Genomic DNA, 19,614 nt, shown 5'->3' with positions numbered 1-19,614 from the left:
CTCCCTTGCCTGTCTGTCTTCTCTCGCTGTAACGTTACTTTTCTCACCTGTCAGCCGCCTTTCACCTCTTTCCTCTGTCTGCACTGAGAGTCGCAATGTTTATCTTTTTGAATGCACAGATTTGATCGACTGAGTAGCATCACGTGAGTGGCGTAACTCGCACGCGATTGGTTTGTAAATTTCCTGGTCCACGATTGGCCAAGTACATCAAGTGGGTGAGCATCACGTGGGTGGCTTAACTCGCACGCGATTGGTTAGTAAATTTCCTGGTCCACTGTTCCAGTGCCGTAAACAAAAGTCTAGAAAAGCCCGTCAAAATTAAAAATAATTTAATAATTTGTTGACTATAGGTCTGGGTTCTTATGGGATGGCGTCTGGGTCCGGATCCGGACCGCGGTCCGCCTGTTAGTGACCCAGGCTCTATAGGAATGAAAAAGATTCAGCGCTGAAATCAGATTAGACTCTCTAGCTGCCATCATGGTTTCATGCTGTTATGTAATGTTATTCTAATTGAACGATCATGTGACTTTTAATCTGGCCTGGGGAAGTATGACATTTATAAAGGTTTCATATTTTAGGTGATGCTGGACAGATTAACATCACGTTGGGCCTCGTCCACGCCGCTGCACCGCCGAGCATCCAGCTGTGCATGAAACCCAACCCCTGCTGTTTTAATCTGGAGGTGGTCCAGATGAGAAGCTACTGTGAGTCGCCTGTGTGTAGGCAGGAGTGTGTTTGTGTTCTTCATCCGTGTGTGTGTGAGAGAGGGAGAGAGAGAGAGGAGCAGAACAACGTGACATCTGTTGACCACTGAAATCACAGGATTATCCATCACTGTTATGATTATGTGGGACTCTTCCGATCATGTGATGTGAACGTCTGCATGAGCGAGGAGCGCTTGATTCCCCTCACAACAGCATGGATTTAAAGAAGGCCTGAATAGACGTGATTAATCTCTCTCTCTCTCTCTCTCTCTCTCTCTCTCCCTCTCTCTCTCTCAATCTGACGCTCTGTCCCTCATTTCAGTCCCTGTTGCTTGGACGATGGCAGGCATGAACACAGCAGGCGTACACAGAGGCTTCATCAGGAAATATGGTACGACTGCTTTCTTTTCTCTGCCATCATGGGAAGGTTCTCATCTGTGTGTGTTTGTTTGTTTGTTTGTGTGTCTCCATAGGTGTAGATAGGCTGGTGTTGGGTCAAGGGAGAGTTTCCATTAGATGCTGAGGCAGCTCAAGACTGGGACATGGGTTAGGGCAATTTGTTATAAAAAACAAATTGCAACTAATTTTGTGATTCCAATTTGAGTTCTGCAGACTTTTCTGTATTGTGTTGTCACAGTGAAAAGGTTAAATGCAAACAAAGTGTTTAGATATACAGTATGTAGGCTAGATACACTTTCACAATGCTCCCTAACTGCGACAGATGGATTACCACGCTGTAATGTGACGTATCGCTTCAATCGTGTCTACAGAGATGCCACAAACACTTCAACGGTTCATTAAAAGGATCCGATGGCGAACAAACAGAGATATTGTTTCCCTATTTGTCAGACATCAATCTCTATAAGCTCCATTATGTGATTTCAGTGTAATGACAGTAAAAGTGGGGCTTTAATTTGACAAAATAAGTGAAATCACAGGACTGATTGGCCTTGGTGGAGGTATGTGCCGTCTGAAGCTGCTGTGACAGAAACAACATGGTGATGGTGCGACACAGTAGTGCTCAGGCGCCTGTCGACTTCGGATGAAACCTCTCTCATCAGCTCTTCTGCTTTAACCTCCATGATGTCTTTACGGCCCCAGAGTCGCTCAGGATGATTTAATATTCCCAGATGTGTGTTTGTTAGACTGATGAGATGTTGGCAGAGCTGTGATTGAGGGCAGAGCCAGCGTTTCATGTCCTTGTGTTTGTGTAGCATCTGTTTTAGATCTCCTCTTTAGTTTCCCTGTGCAGAGGCGTCCTGCCGGCTCCCTGCTTGGAGGCACATCGTGTTTACAAGCAGTGTCAGCAGATCAAATGTGCAGCAGCTCAATCTTTGCCTCCCTGCTCGTCTCCGAGTACAGATCCACTGTAGCCGTGGCAGCAGGCAGCCCACTCGGCCTCCTATAGGTCACTTTGTCCGGCTCCCTCTGTCGCAAAACGCACCTGTTCTCCTCTAATCCTCCATGGAGAGAAATGGAGCAAACCTTCCTGTCCATCACTGTGTTCTCTGCATCTATTGTTGTTATGACAGAGTGGACGGCTGTCTGGGACATTTAGTTTTCTAAAGCCACAGTGTGTGAGTCCTCCAATGTTTCTCACAAACGCAGAAACTTGAGCTTTATTCGTACAAATCCATCGACATATTGATACTTTTGATACTACTATTGATAAGATCTGGAGCCGAAGTTTAACCAACCAAGCACAAGAGCCAGAACTCCATAATCCTTAACCACTAACCACTAAAAAGCCAAGAGCACAACTTATAAACTAGTCCCAAAGTTTGAATTATTAAAAAGTATTGCATGATAGACGGATAAGACAACGACATTTAGAAAAAAAAAAGCTAATTTTGAATGCAAATCTTTCATTTCCTCTGGCAGATGTGAGTTGAAGTTAAAGATGATTGGCAGTTTAAAAACACCTCCCTACTTCCTTTTACCGTAAATCTCCTCCACCCTGGATTCTCATGTGCTGTTAATCTTCAATTAATCCCATAGGATCAGTTTATAATCTGCATGCATGAAATCTAAATCTACATATCCGGCTCTTAACCGTGACGCTCCTCTGCGTCTCACCGACTCCTCGTCTCTCTCTGATGGACCGCTGCTCTGTTGTTGCAGGAGGCTTCATGTTTAAGCAGTGGAAGGAGAGATTTGTGGTGCTGACCGTGGAGGGGAGCCTGTTGGTGTGTAGGGATGCAGTGTCTCCCCCCGGCCAGGTGGTGCTGCTGCAGGCCAACTGTGAGTCCATCGTAGGCGGACAGGAGATCCTGGACCTGCCCAAGCTGCCTCCAGGGGGCAGGAGAGACTGCTGCTTCGCCCTCATCCTGCCCCAGAACAAGTTCCTGCTGCTGCTCACAGACAACCCTGAGGAATGCAGGTGGGTCACACACACACACACACACACACACACACATACACACACACATACACATACACACACACACACACACACACACTCTTTGTCCCACTTTTCTTCTCTCAGGTCAACCCATATATCACACACACCTCATCCTCTTTCCCCCACTTAATATCGTGTGTGTGTGTATGTGTGTGTATTCTAAGTTAATGTCTGCTTATATTAACTATCCACAGTCTGTGGCTGCAGTTGATCAGGAAAGTAAGAGAGGTGAGTCAGTGTTTTGTTTGTTTCCCCGCAAAATATGTTTGCTTTCCCTTTTCTGCACCTTTACAGATATAAAACATGGAGCTTTCAGTGTGTGTGCAGTTATCACTCCCTCGTGTATCCCACCTACTCTTCTTTACACAACAGAAGAATAAGGCACCAAACGGACAAAGTTATGGGCACTTGACCCTTGAAACTGTAAAGGGGCTCTCCTCTGAATGAAGCCCAACCTGCCCTCAAAGTTTCATGAAATTTGTAGAGTGGTGCCTGAGTGAAAACACAGCCTCCTCTGGTGTCATGTTCATGAGTCGACCTGTTGTTTGTTTCCTGTGTTACTTCATATCTGGTCTCAGTCCTGATTGTCGTGTCGTAAAATGTCTGGAAAGTTGAAGTGCAATCAAACAGCTGCATCAAGCTTCTTCTCCTTCATGGTCCTCCAGTCTGACCCGTGCCCCCGTCTCCATCTGTCTGTTTTGCTTGAGATACAGATTATAATGGACATTAGCTTCTAATGAACATGCAACAACAGTAAGAAGCCCCTCCCTTTCCCTGTCAGATGAGCTGAACGTGTGTGTGTGTGTGTGTGTGTGTGTGTGTGTGTGTGTGTGTGTGTGTGTGTGTGTGTGTGTGTGTGTGTGTGTGTGTGTGTGTGTGTGTGTGTGTGTGTGTGTGTGTGTGTGTGTGTGTGTGTGTGTGTGTGTGTGTGTGTGTGTGTGTGTGTGTGTGTCATCTTTCAGGGTGTTGTCTCACCCCTGAAGCTTCAGAGACAACAGAGCGTCGCTCCTTTCATCACTGACAGAGACCCTCTGCCCGACACCTCCAGTGACCCCGGGTCACTCAGAGTAGGCGAGGGGACCCCTCCTCTGTCCCGGGTCGCTGAGCGAGGAGGCTCCCTCAGAGACCGAAGCCACAGTCAAGGTCAGCGATGAGGTCACCTGCTGGAGATACTGAGCCTGTCTAAGGGAAGGCACAGAGTTTACTAGAAATATGTGTGTGTCATTTTGTCTCCAGGGTATGGACCCCGACGGCCCCTCCACAGTATATCAACACCCCCGCCCCCGCCGCCACATCGCATGTCGGATTGTCTTCGCCATGGCAACAGCAGCGACGCCCGTGCGGTGAGGGCGGTGTGCCTGCTGATGGGCGGGGCGGCGGCCTCCTCTGCTCTGGGCTACCTCAACTCCTGCTCCCCGTCCTCCTCGCTGGCCGGTCGGGCCAAGATGGCTCACGGGATGGGCAGCTTCCCTGAGCTCCCCGCAGGAAGCTCCTTCCACGCCTGCAGCCAGGACGTGGACTCGCCGCACTTCAACGCTAGCTTCGACTTTGAGGGAGACGCCGACTTTGATGCTTTCGACTGTGGGGGATTTTCTTTTTAGGGGAGAAGTGTGAGAGAGAAACTGAGAACTTTTGTCTCCATCATAATGTCAGTACCTCTTTACACAAGGGCATTGTTTATTAATTCATCATTTGTTTGCTTATCTGTAGGTCTAATCTATGAATTAATGAAGGTGTTCTCCTTGGCTTAATGCCCGAGCTCCTCAGGTGAATCATTCATGATCCTGACTCTGAACACTGTCTGTCTGTGTTGTATCACTGTTTCCACAGGACTGCCTGAGCATCAAGCAGTCATCAGGAGGTTCATTCCAGCCATTTATCAGGAAAATCTTTGAAAATCTAAAATGTTGCGGTGTTCATTCCTGTACAGCTGTGGATGATCCAGAGCAGGAACATGCAGTAACGCTTCCAATCCCTCACAGAAACTACAACAGAGCAGCCTGAGTCCGACATACAATTAAAACAGAAGGAATGCGACATAAATCAATGTCTCCAGTGATCCATGTCCAATAAAACTCCAGTCGTCCTTGCTTGAGGTGAATGAAGAGTCCTTGTCAGTGTTTGGCACCACCTCTTCTTTTCCCTTTGCCCTGCTTGCATAAGGCGGTGCTGAATCATGTTACGAGAGCTTTGAACTCTTTGTAACTCTTTGTAAACATGTCAGCCACTGTGCTGCACCACATGAATCTGCACATCTGCATAGCAGCCCTTTAACCTCAATCTGGCCTCTACCAATGGGCGTCCCTCTCCAGACCTTCGCCCAAATACCATGACTGTTTTTACCCCGAGATGACAAGAAACAGGTTTGACAGTCCAGGTGACCGACATGTTCCTATGTGCTGAGACAAGTTCTACCTGCTTGCAATGTCAAACATCTTTTCAGGAATCTATTCGTTTTCAAAAGGAGGTTCCTGAGAAGAGAGAGTTCTGAAACGAGACAGGAACACACAATACTAAATGTGAATATTCAATAGTAGATAAAGCTTGAAATAAAAAAATACTCAAATGCATAGAAAACAAAACTTTTCGGTTTTCTGTTTGTTGTCCAAATCCTTTTGTTAATGATTGTGTCAGTTTGCCTCGTCACTCTGTTGGCTCCTGCCAAATGAAAGGCAGGAATCTGGTGAAAGTGCAAGGTGGGAGGTTACATGTTCACTTCTGACAGCGGCTGCAGGCTATAAAAGCCTCGTTCAGCTGTGAGACAACAAGAAGGGAAAGTGTGAGGAGAGTCATGGAGCTTTCTGCGACGCTGTTCTTGGCCGGGCTGATCTTAGTTCTGCTGTGGCTCTTCAGTGTGAGAACCAGGAGGAAGAGTCATTTACCTCCAGGACCCAGAGGCCTTCCACTGGTGGGAAACCTGCCACAACTGGACAAGCACAGACCCTTCAAAAGCTTCGTCCAGGTGAGAGTTTATCATTTATGTTGCATTGTATATTGAGATACATGTTTGTCAAGAGATGCAAATGCTGCATATTTATGTTCTTTGTAAACATTTGTGTTCATTTTTCACATAGTGTTTGTTTATCATATTTTTACTTTTTGATGCATATCATTGCCACCACTCTTTGCTAACATCATTTGGTGGACTCAGGCCAAAATCTACTTGTTGGCTAACAAAGTCGCCTCTTGCTTTCATGTCTGGCTCCAGCTCAGTGAGAAGTACGGCCCTGTGATGACGGTGCACCTGGGCTGGCAGCGGGCGGTTGTTCTGGTTGGATATGATGCAGTGAGGGAGGCTCTGGTGGACCATGCTGAGGACTTCACTGGCAGAGGGCCGCTGCCCCTTCTGATCAAAGCCACCAGGGGCTACGGTACTGCAGGCAGGAATCAGGACGCTGTGTTTCCATTGTTCTGAAAGACAAGCTTTATTTCTTGCGCTCTGTCAGGTTTGGCTATCAGTAATGGGGATCGGTGGCGCCAGCTGCGACGTTTCACCTTAACCACGCTCAGAGACTTTGGGATGGGACGCAAAGGAATGGAGCAGTGGATCCAGGAGGAGAGCAAACATCTAGAAGAACGTGTGAATGCTTTCAAAGGTGAAGTGTCCAAAGACTCAGCAAGTGTGAGGAGACATTTCAAATGCAAATTCAAACTTTACATGCATGTGGTGGAGACAAACAAATATTGACTGTAAAACAAAATATGAACAGATTGATTGGCTCCAATAGGTCCCACTCATAAACGTGTGTGTAAAGTGTATTGATTGCTCTGTGTTTTCCTCTCTGCTGCTGCTGCCCTGGTTAATCCTTATCTCTGTCTGAGGACAGCAAGCTGTTGCATAACACACTAAAGCTAGACTCATTTTATTCACACACACTTTAACTCGTCCCTGTATTGTGTATTGTTGTGAGTAGTTTCTAAACCTTCACATGAGATGACTTGGGTTTGAAGCTCAAAGGCTCAGCAATCATCAGAGAGCTTACCTCCTAAAATAGTAGTTGGTAGTTGAAGGTGCAGCTGTTTTATCCAGTAGTGATTCTACATTTGGCTCTATTAACCTTTACTTAATTTACATTTTTGGTAGATCAGCCCTGCAATGTTTGTTCTACTCCTCCTCCTCCTCTTCCTCCAGGTTTGCCCTTTGAGCCCAGTCTCATCATGAGTCGCACAGTGTCCAACGTGATCTGCTGCATGGTGTTCGGTCAGCGCTTCACCGATGAAGACCAGCAGTTCTGTCGCCTCCTCAACATCATTTCTGAAGTTTTAAGGTTTGGCAGCAGTCCTCGGGGGCAGGTAGGTTTCCTTCAGATCACTCTGTCTGACACACTGTCTGACAATGAAATGATGATTGAAGATCAATCAATACACAGTGACAAATCTAAATCAAATCTCTCCCGTAGATGTTCAATGTCTTTCCCTGGCTCATGGAGCGTTTGCCCGGCCACCATCACACTGTTTTCGCCCAGATAGAAGAAATAAGAGAATTTATCAAGATGAAGATCCAAGAGCACCAGGACACAATTGACTACAGCTCTCCTAGAGACTACATCGACTGCTTCCTCATGCGAATGGATCAGGTTGGAAAAATGTTGAAACAATATACCTTAATTATTCAGTACATTCAGTGCCTTACTCATAAGATCATATGCTAAATCTAGAAGCTGATTGTGTTTTGTTTTTTTAGCATATTCAATCTAACAGTGCTGTAACCCTTTTGTCCTCCAAGGAGAAGAACAATCCTGAGACTGAATTCCATCAGGACAACATGCTGTCTACAGTGCTGAATCTGTTCCTGGCAGGAACAGAAACCACCAGCACAACTATCAGATATGCCCTCCACATCCTGATCAAGTACCCCCTCATCCAGGGTAGGTCCTCTCAGGAGGCTGTCATTGTCCGTATGCTTCATCTGACGCAGCCTGTCTGAAGAAGCACACTGCAGCCTTCAATGCCTCCAGAGGAACACGTCTCTAGCTTTGATGTTGTTTTCCTTCCCCAGAGCAAATGCAACAGGAGATCGACAATGCGATTGGACCAAAGACTGCGGTCAGAATGGAGGACAAGAAATCTCTCCCTTTTACTGACGCCGTCATTCACGAGGTGCAGCGTTTCCTGGACATTGTCCCCCTCAGTCTCCCTCATTACACACTGAAGGACGTCTCTTTCAGAGGTTACACCATCCCCAAGGTACCCAAGAGACATTGTCACCTTCACATAAAGTCAGCACAGAGTTAGATTATGACAGAGGCCATGAGGCAAAGTATCAACAGATAATACTTATGTAACTGTGCTGTAAGAGGTTGGTGTGTGTGGATATTTACATATATACACAAACACACACCACTGTGACTGTAACACCATGCCAGCTACAAACATGCACTGCCCAGACAGATGCTTGAACTTCGTGACGTTCCTGACTTTGTTCTCATGTTGTGTGAACAGGACACAGTGATCATCCCCTTGTTGCACTCTGTGCTGAAGGGGGAAAAGCAGTGGGCCACTCCCTTCTCCTTCAACCCTCAGCACTTCCTGGACCAGAATGGCAACTTCAAGAAGAGTCCTGCATTCATGCCATTTGCTGCAGGTAAAATACGACCTCATGAACTCATCACATCTGATTTCAGGGTCTTTCTTCCCACACACAGCATTTTGTTTGGTGTCTCCTCTCAGGGAAGAGAAGCTGTGTTGGAGAGTCTCTAGCTCGCATGGAGCTTTTCATCTTCACGGTGTCGCTGTTGCAGCATTTCACCTTCTCCTGCCCTGGAGGCCCTGACAGCATAGACCTCACCCCAGAGTACAGCGGCCTCGCCAACCTGCCACGCAGGTACCAGATCATTGCCACTCCTCGGTGACTCCCTGGCTCTCCATTCAAAGAACCTATCTTGACTTAGAGGATCAATCGGCAGTGTCAGAAAGGACTTCCATGCATAATCATCTGCAATGCTCTGAAATATTATCTTTATTTTTGTATGTATGTATCTATTTAGATTGTTTTGTACCTCTGCCTACAATTCACATTGGAATTTAACTCCTGTTTAATCTTTGACCTGTGCATAGGAGCCTCTGAGGATCAGTAAAGGCAGGAAGGAAAGAGATAAAAAGAAAGGGGACAGAAATAAGTATGGAGTGAAAGGAAGGACAAGGGAAGGGGTTACAGTGTGAATCAGGAGTTATGTGCCAGCAGAATCGATTTCAGGTACGATAATAATCCAAACAGGAAAATAAATGTGAACACCAACACATTTTATTGTTATCAAAACTATCTTGTGTCAATCATACGACACAACCATGACCCTCAGATTACAAAAGCAACTGTTATGTCACTTGGTGTGTGTGTGTGTGTGTGTGTGTGTGTGTGTGTGTGTGTGTGTGTGTGTGTGTGTGTGTGTGTGTGTGTGTGTGTGTGTGTGACAAGTGAACAAGTTCCAGTGTATCACTATAGCTATCAGCTGTCGGTGCTTGATTGATTAAAACTTCAGATGTCAGACACAACTGTTTTCATTCGCTGCACAGTAGTGCTCTTGTCCAAGTGATGATGGCACACCAGTGACTTTTCATAATGATTTCTATATTATTTTCATAAATGCACTATACTTTACTCTATGTCCACTGCATTTGGTTGAAGATTTTTTTTAAAGCACTAACATTAATGTATATTCTGTGCAAATACTGGTAATATTTTATAAAGGCTGCACATTCAACCTTAAGTAGCATAACAAAGGATGCTGTTAGATCTCAAATGTTGTTATATAGTGATCAAAGACAATCAGAGCATTCAAAATAAATGTTCTCACTCATACCAAAAATATACTACATGGGTCTTTACTGTACTTTCAAATGGTTCTGTGTTCAAATCGCTGCAGAAAAGTACAACACAGTCCACATTTACCAGTTCATCCCCATTCCTTCACACAGCTTGTGTTTCTCTGTCAGGTTACACATGTTGCTCTGTTAGATGTTGGGCAGGTGATGGTCGTATTTATGCTTCACCTGCTTCTTGACGTCCGGCGCTGGAGAGATGTTGCTGTTTGTCAGCTGAGGCAAATACTGGGGCTATGCAGAGAAAGAGAGAGAGAGAGAGATAGGTCCTGACAGTCAATCATAACAACTTCCAGAACACAAACACGGACTACAGAACAGAATCTGATGACTGATGACTTTTAAAGGGTCAGATTGGTTTATTCCGCTTCTCATGTAGACTTGTACCCACCCAGTTCAACATAAACATGATTGCTATGAACCAACGCACTGTAGCACTGGGCATAAGGAAAGGACAGGAAGTGGAATTAGTTACTTTCCTTACGTGCAGGAAGTCCCTCCCCACAGGCATGAAATCAAGCGCCCCTTACCTGGAGCCTGACAGCCCACATGAACAGAGCCGACTGGTAAACAGCACTGGAGTTCTTCTACAAAAACACCTGAAGGTAACTTTTTGTGTTTGAAGTACATTCTTTTCGTTTAGTTTCTTTTTGTTTCAGTTTCAGTTTTTGCCTGCTAATCTGTGAATGTTCCAATCAGCCAATCTCCTGGGGAAGAAATATGTAGACAGAGTAAGTGTAGTATTTTTGCCTCCAGGGTTCAGCGGACAATCCTTTGATACTTCTCCCTTGTAGCTGTGCTGTTTTATGCAGTAACACATTCACATGATGTGCTGGTATTGTCATGTGATACAGCTAGAAACCTAGCGCTGCCTTATGGTGCAATGCAAAGGAAATCTAAGTCATAAACCTTGAAATATAGCCATTGGTCAAAGAAATCCATTCTGAGAATGTTTTAAAGAACTCAAGAGTGTATTGAATAACATTTGGATTGTCCGTTTGTTTTAGGGAGCCATGTTGCTACACACCCCTGCTAGTCTGCGGCGGGAGCCTTTGTCATGTCGTCTCCCAGGTCGTTCGATCTCACGACCCCAGTTGATTCCTCCCTCCTCCTGGAAGTACGGCAGCTCCAGCAGCTCCTCACAGGACAGCCTCAGGGAAGGATCCATCACCAGGCAAGACTGCTCACACACACACATACAGGCATGGTGGGGATGTTAATGATTGACCCATGATTGATTAAGTGTTGTTATTAATTTAACTGGTTGAACTGATAGTATAGTTACGTATCGTCTCTCTGTGCTCACACTGCACCACAAACTCAACTCTTTGCTTTGGGTGCTCAGAATGCTTAAGTGTATGTGAATACACTCTAAAAATGAAACGTCTATGTCTCTGTAGATGGCAGACCCCCGTTCTCATGTGTACTGGGCTGTTAGTTAGTTTTATTTTAAATTGTCTAAAACATACACCAACCTTCATGACCTGGAGAGCATGAGGAGTCACTCCATGGTAACGCTTTTCCAATGGTTCCTGGAAGAAGAAAAGGTTTGAATAGCAAATAGAAAACAAAACATCCGCTGTGCTTTATCACGTCTCTGTTAAGACATTTCCATGGTAACGGGTTTCATACCGTTGTGTCAGGCTCAGGAATGCTGACTCCGCTGAAGAAGACATTGGAGCGGAAGACCTGCTGATGACGAGGGATCAGGTCACCTGGGGTCAAATGGTAAAGAGAGAAAAAGGTTCATTAGGTGCAAAAGATGAGAAAGTGTTTGTTTGTAGGACATTTTGGTTTGAGGTTTGTAACCTGCTTATTATGTCTTGGAAAGGCTCTGTTCCTCTCCAAATTGTCTTTGGCTTTAGCCCCCTGAGATTCTGCCCCCTTCCCAGTGTACCTAGAGTTTTTCGGATGAGGTAGAGCTGGTCAACATCTGATTTGCCCGGCCAGAGCGGATTCCCATGGAGGAGCTCAGCAAAAACACAGCCGAGTGCCCATACATCCACAGGGGGTCCGTACTGCGTGTCTCCCACCAGCAGCTCGGGGGCACGGTACCAGCGGGTCGCCACATAGTCTGTGTAATCATCCTCTGGACCTGCTGTACCAACACACAGACAGAGAACTCGCATAGACGCACAGATACTGAATAATGAACACTAAATAACATGTACAATGTGGAGACAGAGGGAGGGATTACAAGACATGCTGAGTGAGAACATGTGAAGGTATAGAAACCAAACACTGAAACCTAATGCAGAGCAGGTAAACAGAGACACGCCACAAAGAGACGCACTAACTGCCTGACTGCTCTCCCTATGAGATGCATTCATTCAAACACTGAAAGTGAGGACGTCCTCAGCAGGAGCTGCTATAGGCTCCTTGTTGAATAAGTCATTAGAGGCACATTGAGACTAAATGCACATAAATGCACTGGCTGATAACTTACTCAGAATGCGGGCGAAGCCAAAGTCGCAGAGCTTGATGATTCCAGTTTTGGTTAGGAGGATGTTTTCTGGCTTCACGTCACGATGGATGCACTGTAACACACACACAGAGAAGACAGGCGAGTGAATAGATAACATACTTAGTGGGAAATTCATTAGAAAAATCTGCACTTTGCTGAAGATACGCAACCATAATTTACGTTAATTCATTAAGTTGAACTCTGAACTTATCCACATAACATTATAGATGCATTGAGGTTGATTCTGTGGTGAGTCTGAAGGAAGTAGTTATCAAAACTGTGTAGTGTTTGTGTTTACTGGTTGGGGGCCATAGATGTTTACAGATGCACAGTACGCTCAAATGCTTCATATGTGACTAAATTACAACCTGAGGCAGACATGAAGCATACTCACATTATGTTTGTGGCAGAAGTTTACAGCCTGGAGCGTCTGCCAGACGATACTTTTCAGCTGGGCCTCAGGGACCCTATGGAGAACATGACAGAGAGATTATTAGTCATTGCAACAGGAGGAGAATACTCCTTTAATCGTCACACACACTCATCTATTATTCCAGTGATTTCTAAAAGAAGTAGTGCTTTCCATGGCCCTCTTGTCACCCAGGTAACCTTAGGTTCTGTCTCTAACAGCAACCGGTGCCTTTGTTTTCATGAGCAGCTAGAGTTTCTGCTGCACGGCCTTTTGGGAAAGACAAACATCAGGCAGCGAATGGCTATTGTGCCCGCTGTGGGTATGCAAACACCAAACTCTGCTTGTTTAACCTCGGTGCCAAAGGTTGCCCTGTGCAGCACAACAAAGAGTGTCTCACCCTTGTCTAAATACCCCATCTAATTTTCTTATTCATGTCCTACTCACAAGAGGCCAACATCCTCTGTCTTTTACATTTGATGGAAGGTATCTTGACTCCGTCTTTGTAATCCACCCTGTTGCCCTTTGCAGCCCTTCTGTCCTGAGTGGCACGCTGGCACATACTTATATTCTGTGGTATGGCATACAGACTGATGCACACACACACACACGCTCAGTCACTATTGAATTACAGATGCATAAGAGATGACTTCATATAAAGAGGGACCTTGTTTGATCATAAGATCATGTAGCACAGTGCAGGCAGATGATACATACACATGAAGAAGACAGTGGCAGGTTAGCGTCACATTATTAAGTATGAGATCATTCAACATTGTCCCAACAGATACAAAAAAAATCAGAGTGGCGGGAAATCTAGTGGGCCTGGTTAGAGGGCAAAATGTCAAACCCTTTATAACCGATCCACCATCAGGCCCACCAGCAACACCATGTAGTGGCCTTCTCCCTGGACCGTGTTCAAGCTGCCTGCTAAGTTTAAAATCTGTTAATAACTTATAGAGATATCCTGCTAAAAGACAAACAAACAAAAGAACACATGATCTCCTTGGTGGAGGTAACAAAGAGCAAGAGGCTTTGGCAAATTACTTCCACCTTCCTACAAAGAATGGAACACAAAGGCAACGATTGTTTGGATGGTAGCTCCAATTCAGAACAATACACAGGAAGTCAACAGGTATGACGGAGGACGTTTGGTCAGCTGACGTGAGAGCAGATGACGTTCTCTGACGTACCCTCGAGGGTGTTTGTCCAGCTCATTGAGAACCGTCTGCTCACAGAACTCAAACACCAGGTGGAGCCGTCTTTTCCTCCTGAAGACCTCCAGCAGGTTCACCAGGTTCACATGCTTCAGCTGCTGCAGGACCAACAGAGGACACAGAGGCTGCGTCAGTGCAGCTACTAATCAATACTATCTACTAGTACTAGTAGTCCTATCTACTACTATCAATACCACTACAGCCAGTACTGACACATACTTTTCCACAAGTGATACAGTATTGCTACGATACAGGAAACATCTAGTACTACCTTTACTCATTATGCTACTATCAGCACAGTATTACCTAAGATACACCTGGGATTCATGCTTTATACTATAACACTAGTAATATTACCATTTCTCATGCTGCTACTTCTACTACCACTTTCTTTCTTTCAACTACTACTACGACTAGGACTAATAATAATAAAGCAATATACATTCTTGAGCATGCAGTATCCAAAATGCAAGAATGATACAGTATACAATATTTGATACTACATGGTTTACTAAGTGTTCCTTACCTTCAGCATTCGTATTTCTCTCATTGCAATCTTCTTAATGACTGGATCATCTTCGGATTCCACAAATTTCTTGATGGCAACTATCTGCCCGGTGTCTTTGTGTCTGCATTTGAACACCAGGCCGTAGGAACCTTCGCCAATCTTGCTTAACTTTTCATATTTCTCCATTGGGCAGTAGATAGCTGTCACCTGTGGAGGAGAAGTCACTTCATCAATCTTTTTCCCGGTTCTTATTCCAGAAACGTTCAGTCCCACATGCCAGAAGGTGTATTTGCTTATGACCACACACACACACACACACACACACACACACACACACACACACACACACACACACACACACCTGTCCTGACTCTGAGCGGGTCTTCATCGACAGGTTCACCGGCGCGTCTGGTGATGATGATGGATGATGATGATGATGATTAAAAGTCCAATACACGTGCACGCGCCTGCATCTCAGCGCGCGTAGCCATAGTTACAGAAAGCTGCTCGGGTTTAAATCCATACTCGGTCTCCAGCGTTAGTTTGTGTTTTTGTTGAACGTTGGACTTCAGATCGTCCCTGTCCGTCTCTTTCTCCGTGTCTCCCTGCTGCCTCGTCGTCCTCTGCGTCCCACTACCTTGGTTACCAGAACAACCCGCTTACTCACCGCTACTCTTCTTCTCTTTGTGTTCGCAGCTGTTAGAATAATAAAACCCGATCTATAAACCCGATCAAAGTGTTGGATTTGCTCGGAGCCCCGCAGCGATCGAGCTGCAAATACGAAACTGAGCAATTAACGTAAGTTAAAATACGTAGGTGAATACACAATGCGTTGTTACCATGGAGATTACTATAGCCGTGTAGACGTCATACTACAGTGCTGCAAAATGGACTAAAATGGGCCGGAACACACACACACACACACACACACACACACACACACACACACACACACACACACACACTTTTCTTTCAACCGCAGGTGTAAAATTGTGAGAAAGTGTGTCGATCATCCACAAATAATTCAAAAATTAGGAGGGCGGATTGTTATATAAAAAGAAAATAAATCTGTATCAACACCTCCCCAAACTCGTTAATTTAATCGATCAAAACATAGACGCAGCAGAACAATGTTTATTGATTATGTACCACATGTGACCACCAGGGGGCAGTGCACACCCACTAAAGCTCACAGAAGTCCACACGACAGCAGAGGGGTTTCTCCGGTCATTTGAGTTATAAAGCATCTGATAATGTCACCGTTGTGTTACGTATGATTGTTTAAGAGATAATCGCGTTCTGTTTTCATTCTGTGTGTTGATCTTTTCAGGGGGGTTTCCCTTTTGTTTCCTCCTGTTAAATGTCAGCATTTATTGTTGATGATGAATAGTTTATTCTTCACAACAAGAGTAGCCTAGAAAAGTACTCTGTCTAAAACCTTACTACCTTTACTCTCCTGCTGAATCACCCCAGAGTCTGAGACTACATGATTGAGACCATAAAGTAAAGATTTCCCTTTAAAAATATACAGTCCAGCCTGTAAAAGGTCCCCAGGCCCCCGGGCAGCAGAGCTCTGCTGGGCCCTGCTGACTCTCCATCCCACATCAGTCACAGCTCTTATTTTAGATCAGTGTGTCTGTGCTGGCAGCCGCTCACCCTCACTGGCACCAGAGTCCAGGCAGGGTCAGCTGCAGAGACCCTGGTGCCATGACATTCACACACACAAGCCAGAGGGTGGAAGAGGCAGTGAGTGTAAGAGGTTTGACATTCAGTGTGTTGTGCTCCTGCTTCCTGGTGCGGACAGCAGACAGGCAGCAGAGCTCTGTTAGGGCTGCAGATATGAGCTACACTGAGGCCGTTACCCTCATTTCCTGGGCGGAGAGCAGCTACTCGCTCTATTAGACGAGTAACAGGAACCAGAAGAGAGAGAGAGAGAGAGAGAGAGAGAGAGAGAGAGAGAGAGAGAGAGAGAGAGAGAGAGAGAGAGAGAGAGAGAGAGAGAGAGAGAGAGAGAGAGAGAGAGAGAGAGAGAGAGAGAGAGAGAGAGAGAGAGAGAGAGAGAGAGAGAGAGAGAGAGAGAGAGAGAGAGAGAGAGAGAGAGTTAGAGAGCAAAGTTAGCTGAGCAGAGATCCACACAAATCACTTTGGCACCTTCAAGCTCAGACAAGCAACAGGAGAGAGAGAGAGTGAGAGGGAGGGAGAGAGCGAGAGAGAGAGAGAGAGAGAGAGAGAGGAGAAGGTGTGAAAGAGCTGCCGAGAGAAGGATGGATGGATAGAGACAGCAGAGGACTGAGACCAGACTGCGACCCGAGCTCCCGGACGGTGTGAGCTGAGGCTGATCGCTGCTACTGATCCTCGCTGCTCCGGCGTCAGTGTTCGGATGATCACAGAAGGTGTGTGTGCGTGCGTGAGTGTGTGTGTCGAACTTAAACAGAGTGTTTCAGTGGCAGGAGAAGCATCGCGACTCAAACTCACAGACCCGAGGGTGTAGCTGTGTGAAGGCGCAGTGAGTGTGTGCATGTGAAGGCAGGGGAAGAAGTGCAAGTGTGAGGTGTCGACAGCAGTGTGTAGTGAAGCGCAGCCACACACACACACATGTCACATGCTGTTAGTGCTGAAAGAGGTAGTCACACTACAGGCGACATGTTGGTCAGATGTTTGTCTTCATGGCTTCACTGCTGCTGTGACTGTGAGTGTAGAAGAAACATAAACAAGTCTCAGGCTCTGTAGTGAGTTTCTGTCAGGGCGTCTCAGATATCTGACACATTGATCCGCTCTGTAAATGAAGCCAGAGGTCATCTGATCAGACGCAGGGTGTATGCTTTCTATCTTCTCCTCCTCTGAGACATTTAGGCTGAACTACAACAGAAACTTAAAGTGGTAAAGGATCTTAAAGGAGGACGGCGTCTGTTTAAAGGTCAGTAAGTCACTCGGGCTCTGCTGGCGCTGATCTTACATTCTGAGTGCTGTTGGCCGGGCAGCTTTAACCTCACACTCCGTAGCTCTCTGAGAACATGTAAGGAGTTAACACCTGCTGAGCATTATAGCCGTGAGCTGACACGTGGGAGTGAGACGGGACAGGAGGAGGCGAGTTCAGGCCGAGGCTCTCTGCGGCTCTGTGGGCTCGCTGGAGCGGTGGGCGGTTTGTGTCGGCGCTGTTAGCGGTCTTCTGAGTCAGGAAGGAGCCTTCTATGTGCATGTTCTCTGTTCTCCTGGCCTCTGTTTGCATTTGACAGCTCCGCTCTGGCCTCACAGACGTCATTGTGTTACCTGTGAGTGTGTGTGAGTGTGTGTGAGTGTGTGTGTGTGTGTGTGTGAGTCAGAGGCTGGATCATCACTGCTCGTCTGTGTGCCCCGCTGGGATTCTCCCCACCTGCCTCTATGCAAAGAAGACAGGAGTGTTAGGTGCTTTCACAGCAGAAGCAGCAGCAGCAGCGGCGGCGGCGGCGGCGGCGGCACAGTGACCCGTAGGAGCCCAGACTGCACACTGCTTTAATTGTTCTGTTGTGTGTAAACACCTTGCGTCAGTCACACCTCTCCAGTGATTCACTCTTCCCTCAGCATCCCAGGTCAGGCAGTGAGGGAAGGACTGAGGACTGAGGTGCCTAAGTGGTCTCGCATCAGCTCGGCACCATGAGGCTGGCGTGCTTGGCGCTGGCGATGGTTGTGTGCGTTGTGGGCAGCGTGGGCGCTTTGTCCACCTGTAAGACGCTGGACCTGGAGCTGGTGAAGAAGAAACGCATCGAGGCCATCAGGAGCCAGATCCTCAGCAAGCTGCGTCTGCCCAAGGAGCCCGAGCCGGACCAGGCGGGCGAGGAGGAGGAGATCCCCACCACGCTCATGTCCCTCTACAACAGCACCAAGGAGATGCTGAAGGAGCAGCAGAACCAGGCCGAGACCGACGTCTCCACAGAGCAGGTGGAGGAGGAGTACTTCGCCAAGGTGCTGTACAAGTTCAACATGACCAGTGAGTATCTGACAACTTATAGAGTTCTACAAGAGGGTTTCTCTGTCTCGTGAAATTGTTTAGCTGACTTTGATTGTGAGGTTTTGAGAGAGAGAGAGAGGGAGGGGGAGGGAGAGAGAGAGAGAGAGAGAGAGCGAGAGAGAGGCTGAGCGTTCTTCTCTCCTAACTTGGCTCTGCTGATTAAAAACAGTTGCCCAATTTAGTTTTAGAGAACAACAAAGTAAATAATGGACTCAGCTCAGCAGTGCTTTGATGACGCAACGCCTCAATCCCAGTAGAGTGGAGTAAGGAGAGAACAGAGTGGATGTAAACATCAACCAGTGACTGACTGATGGCTCCTGAGTGTCATCTGCTGATCAAGCATTCACAGGGAACTTCCTCTTCCTCGTCAGCTCTCCGCCACAGCTGGTGAGCCACAGAATGAAACATCAAGGCTCGTTAGATTAAAAAACGCCTCCGAGATAAAATACAAACGTTAAAAAGTTCAGAGCGCCGCTTTGCAGAGATGCAACAGGTGTGATGTAAGTAGGAACCAAACGTGTGTGTGTGTGTGTGTGTGAGGGACTCCGAGCCTTCAGTGTGTTTTTCCTCTGGCACTCTGCTTCATCACAACACATCCACTTCCTCCTGATCTCCTCCCTCCATCGTCCCACAGCTTGATTTCATGGGTTCAGAGGTCACAGGCGTCGTCACTCAGCTCTGCGTTACATGCATGGTAACCACGGCATGTTTACTGCTTTATCAGCATCCCGTGTTAGGCCGAGCAGCGTCGTCTTGTTTGTTTTGGCAGTAACTGTGTGTACCACCAACATATCTTTTGTTTCCTCGGCTCCATTGTTCTGTACATGCCCGTACGCCGCTCGGCTCAGGCAGGCATCCACGCTGCCCCTCTTCCCTCCGCTTCAAACGAGCCTGAAGTAGATGGACCCCCGCTCAGGAGGGAACAAAGGAACCTTCAAAATCAACCAGGGCACGATTCTGTTCCGCTTAGATGACAACCAAAGAACATGAAGGGAAAGGGAAGAATCAGGATGAGAGAGGAGGAGGAGGAGGAGGAGGAGGAGGAGGAATGCACTCCTTCACCCTCACCCAGTCTCAGTCTCTCTCTCTCTCTCTCTCATTTCT

At 46.6% G+C, this 19,614-nt stretch overlaps 4 protein-coding genes across 6 annotated transcripts in view; 3 read left to right on the top strand and 1 right to left on the bottom strand.

The window, feature by feature from the left end:
- Nucleotides 1-410: 410 nt before the first annotated feature.
- LOC142995364 (uncharacterized) lies at nucleotides 411-5,604 on the top strand. Its single transcript, XM_076146376.1, has 6 exons — nucleotides 411-704; nucleotides 1,027-1,095; nucleotides 2,826-3,084; nucleotides 3,300-3,333; nucleotides 4,068-4,248; nucleotides 4,342-5,604. Exons 1-6 carry the CDS (start codon nucleotides 650-652, stop codon nucleotides 4,704-4,706), a joined length of 963 nt encoding a protein of 320 aa, XP_076002491.1. The 5' UTR covers nucleotides 411-649; the 3' UTR covers nucleotides 4,707-5,604.
- A 255-nt stretch (nucleotides 5,605-5,859) lies between these two features.
- cyp2y3 (cytochrome P450, family 2, subfamily Y, polypeptide 3) lies at nucleotides 5,860-9,347 on the top strand. Its single transcript, XM_076146034.1, has 9 exons — nucleotides 5,860-6,067; nucleotides 6,314-6,476; nucleotides 6,552-6,701; nucleotides 7,238-7,398; nucleotides 7,506-7,682; nucleotides 7,832-7,973; nucleotides 8,105-8,292; nucleotides 8,548-8,689; nucleotides 8,776-9,347. The coding sequence occupies exons 1-9, from the start codon at nucleotides 5,897-5,899 to the stop codon at nucleotides 8,955-8,957; spliced, it is 1,476 nt and encodes a 491-aa protein (XP_076002149.1). The 5' UTR covers nucleotides 5,860-5,896; the 3' UTR covers nucleotides 8,958-9,347.
- LOC142995111 (cyclin-dependent kinase-like 1) lies at nucleotides 9,076-15,465 on the bottom strand. Of its 2 annotated transcripts, none has more exons than XM_076146035.1 (10): nucleotides 14,884-15,465; nucleotides 14,541-14,729; nucleotides 13,991-14,112; nucleotides 12,783-12,855; nucleotides 12,371-12,461; nucleotides 11,822-12,022; nucleotides 11,557-11,639; nucleotides 11,400-11,456; nucleotides 10,952-11,104; nucleotides 9,076-10,158 (listed from the first exon to the last, which is right to left on the bottom strand). In XM_076146035.1, exons 1-10 carry the CDS (start codon nucleotides 14,908-14,910, stop codon nucleotides 10,057-10,059), a joined length of 1,098 nt encoding a protein of 365 aa, XP_076002150.1. In that variant the 5' UTR covers nucleotides 14,911-15,465; the 3' UTR covers nucleotides 9,076-10,056. The 2 variants fall into 2 exon arrangements, with proteins under 2 accessions (XP_076002150.1, XP_076002151.1); XM_076146036.1 differs by having other exon boundaries at nucleotides 11,822-12,019.
- Nucleotides 15,466-16,573: 1,108 nt separating this feature from the next.
- Nucleotides 16,574-19,614, top strand: part of tgfb1a (transforming growth factor, beta 1a) — a 10,331-nt gene continuing 7,290 nt past the window's right edge. The window contains exons 1-2 of one of the 2 annotated variants that reach the window (XM_076146057.1): nucleotides 16,574-16,915; nucleotides 18,092-18,489. In XM_076146057.1, the coding sequence (XP_076002172.1) occupies nucleotides 18,156-18,489 (334 nt within the window). In that variant the 5' untranslated portion in view covers nucleotides 16,574-16,915; nucleotides 18,092-18,155. Of the gene's footprint in view, nucleotides 16,916-18,083; nucleotides 18,490-19,614 lie in introns of both variants that reach the window. The other variant, XM_076146056.1, reaches the window with a different exon arrangement.

The sequence above is a fragment of the Genypterus blacodes genome, unplaced genomic scaffold, assembly GCF_046128005.1.
Source record: "Genypterus blacodes isolate CSIRO-AG114 ecotype Tasmania unplaced genomic scaffold, CSIRO-AGI_Gbla_v1 ptg000032l_1, whole genome shotgun sequence".
NCBI lineage: Eukaryota > Metazoa > Chordata > Actinopteri > Ophidiiformes > Ophidiidae > Genypterus > Genypterus blacodes.
This window is presented reverse-complemented; position numbering and strand designations above follow the sequence as displayed.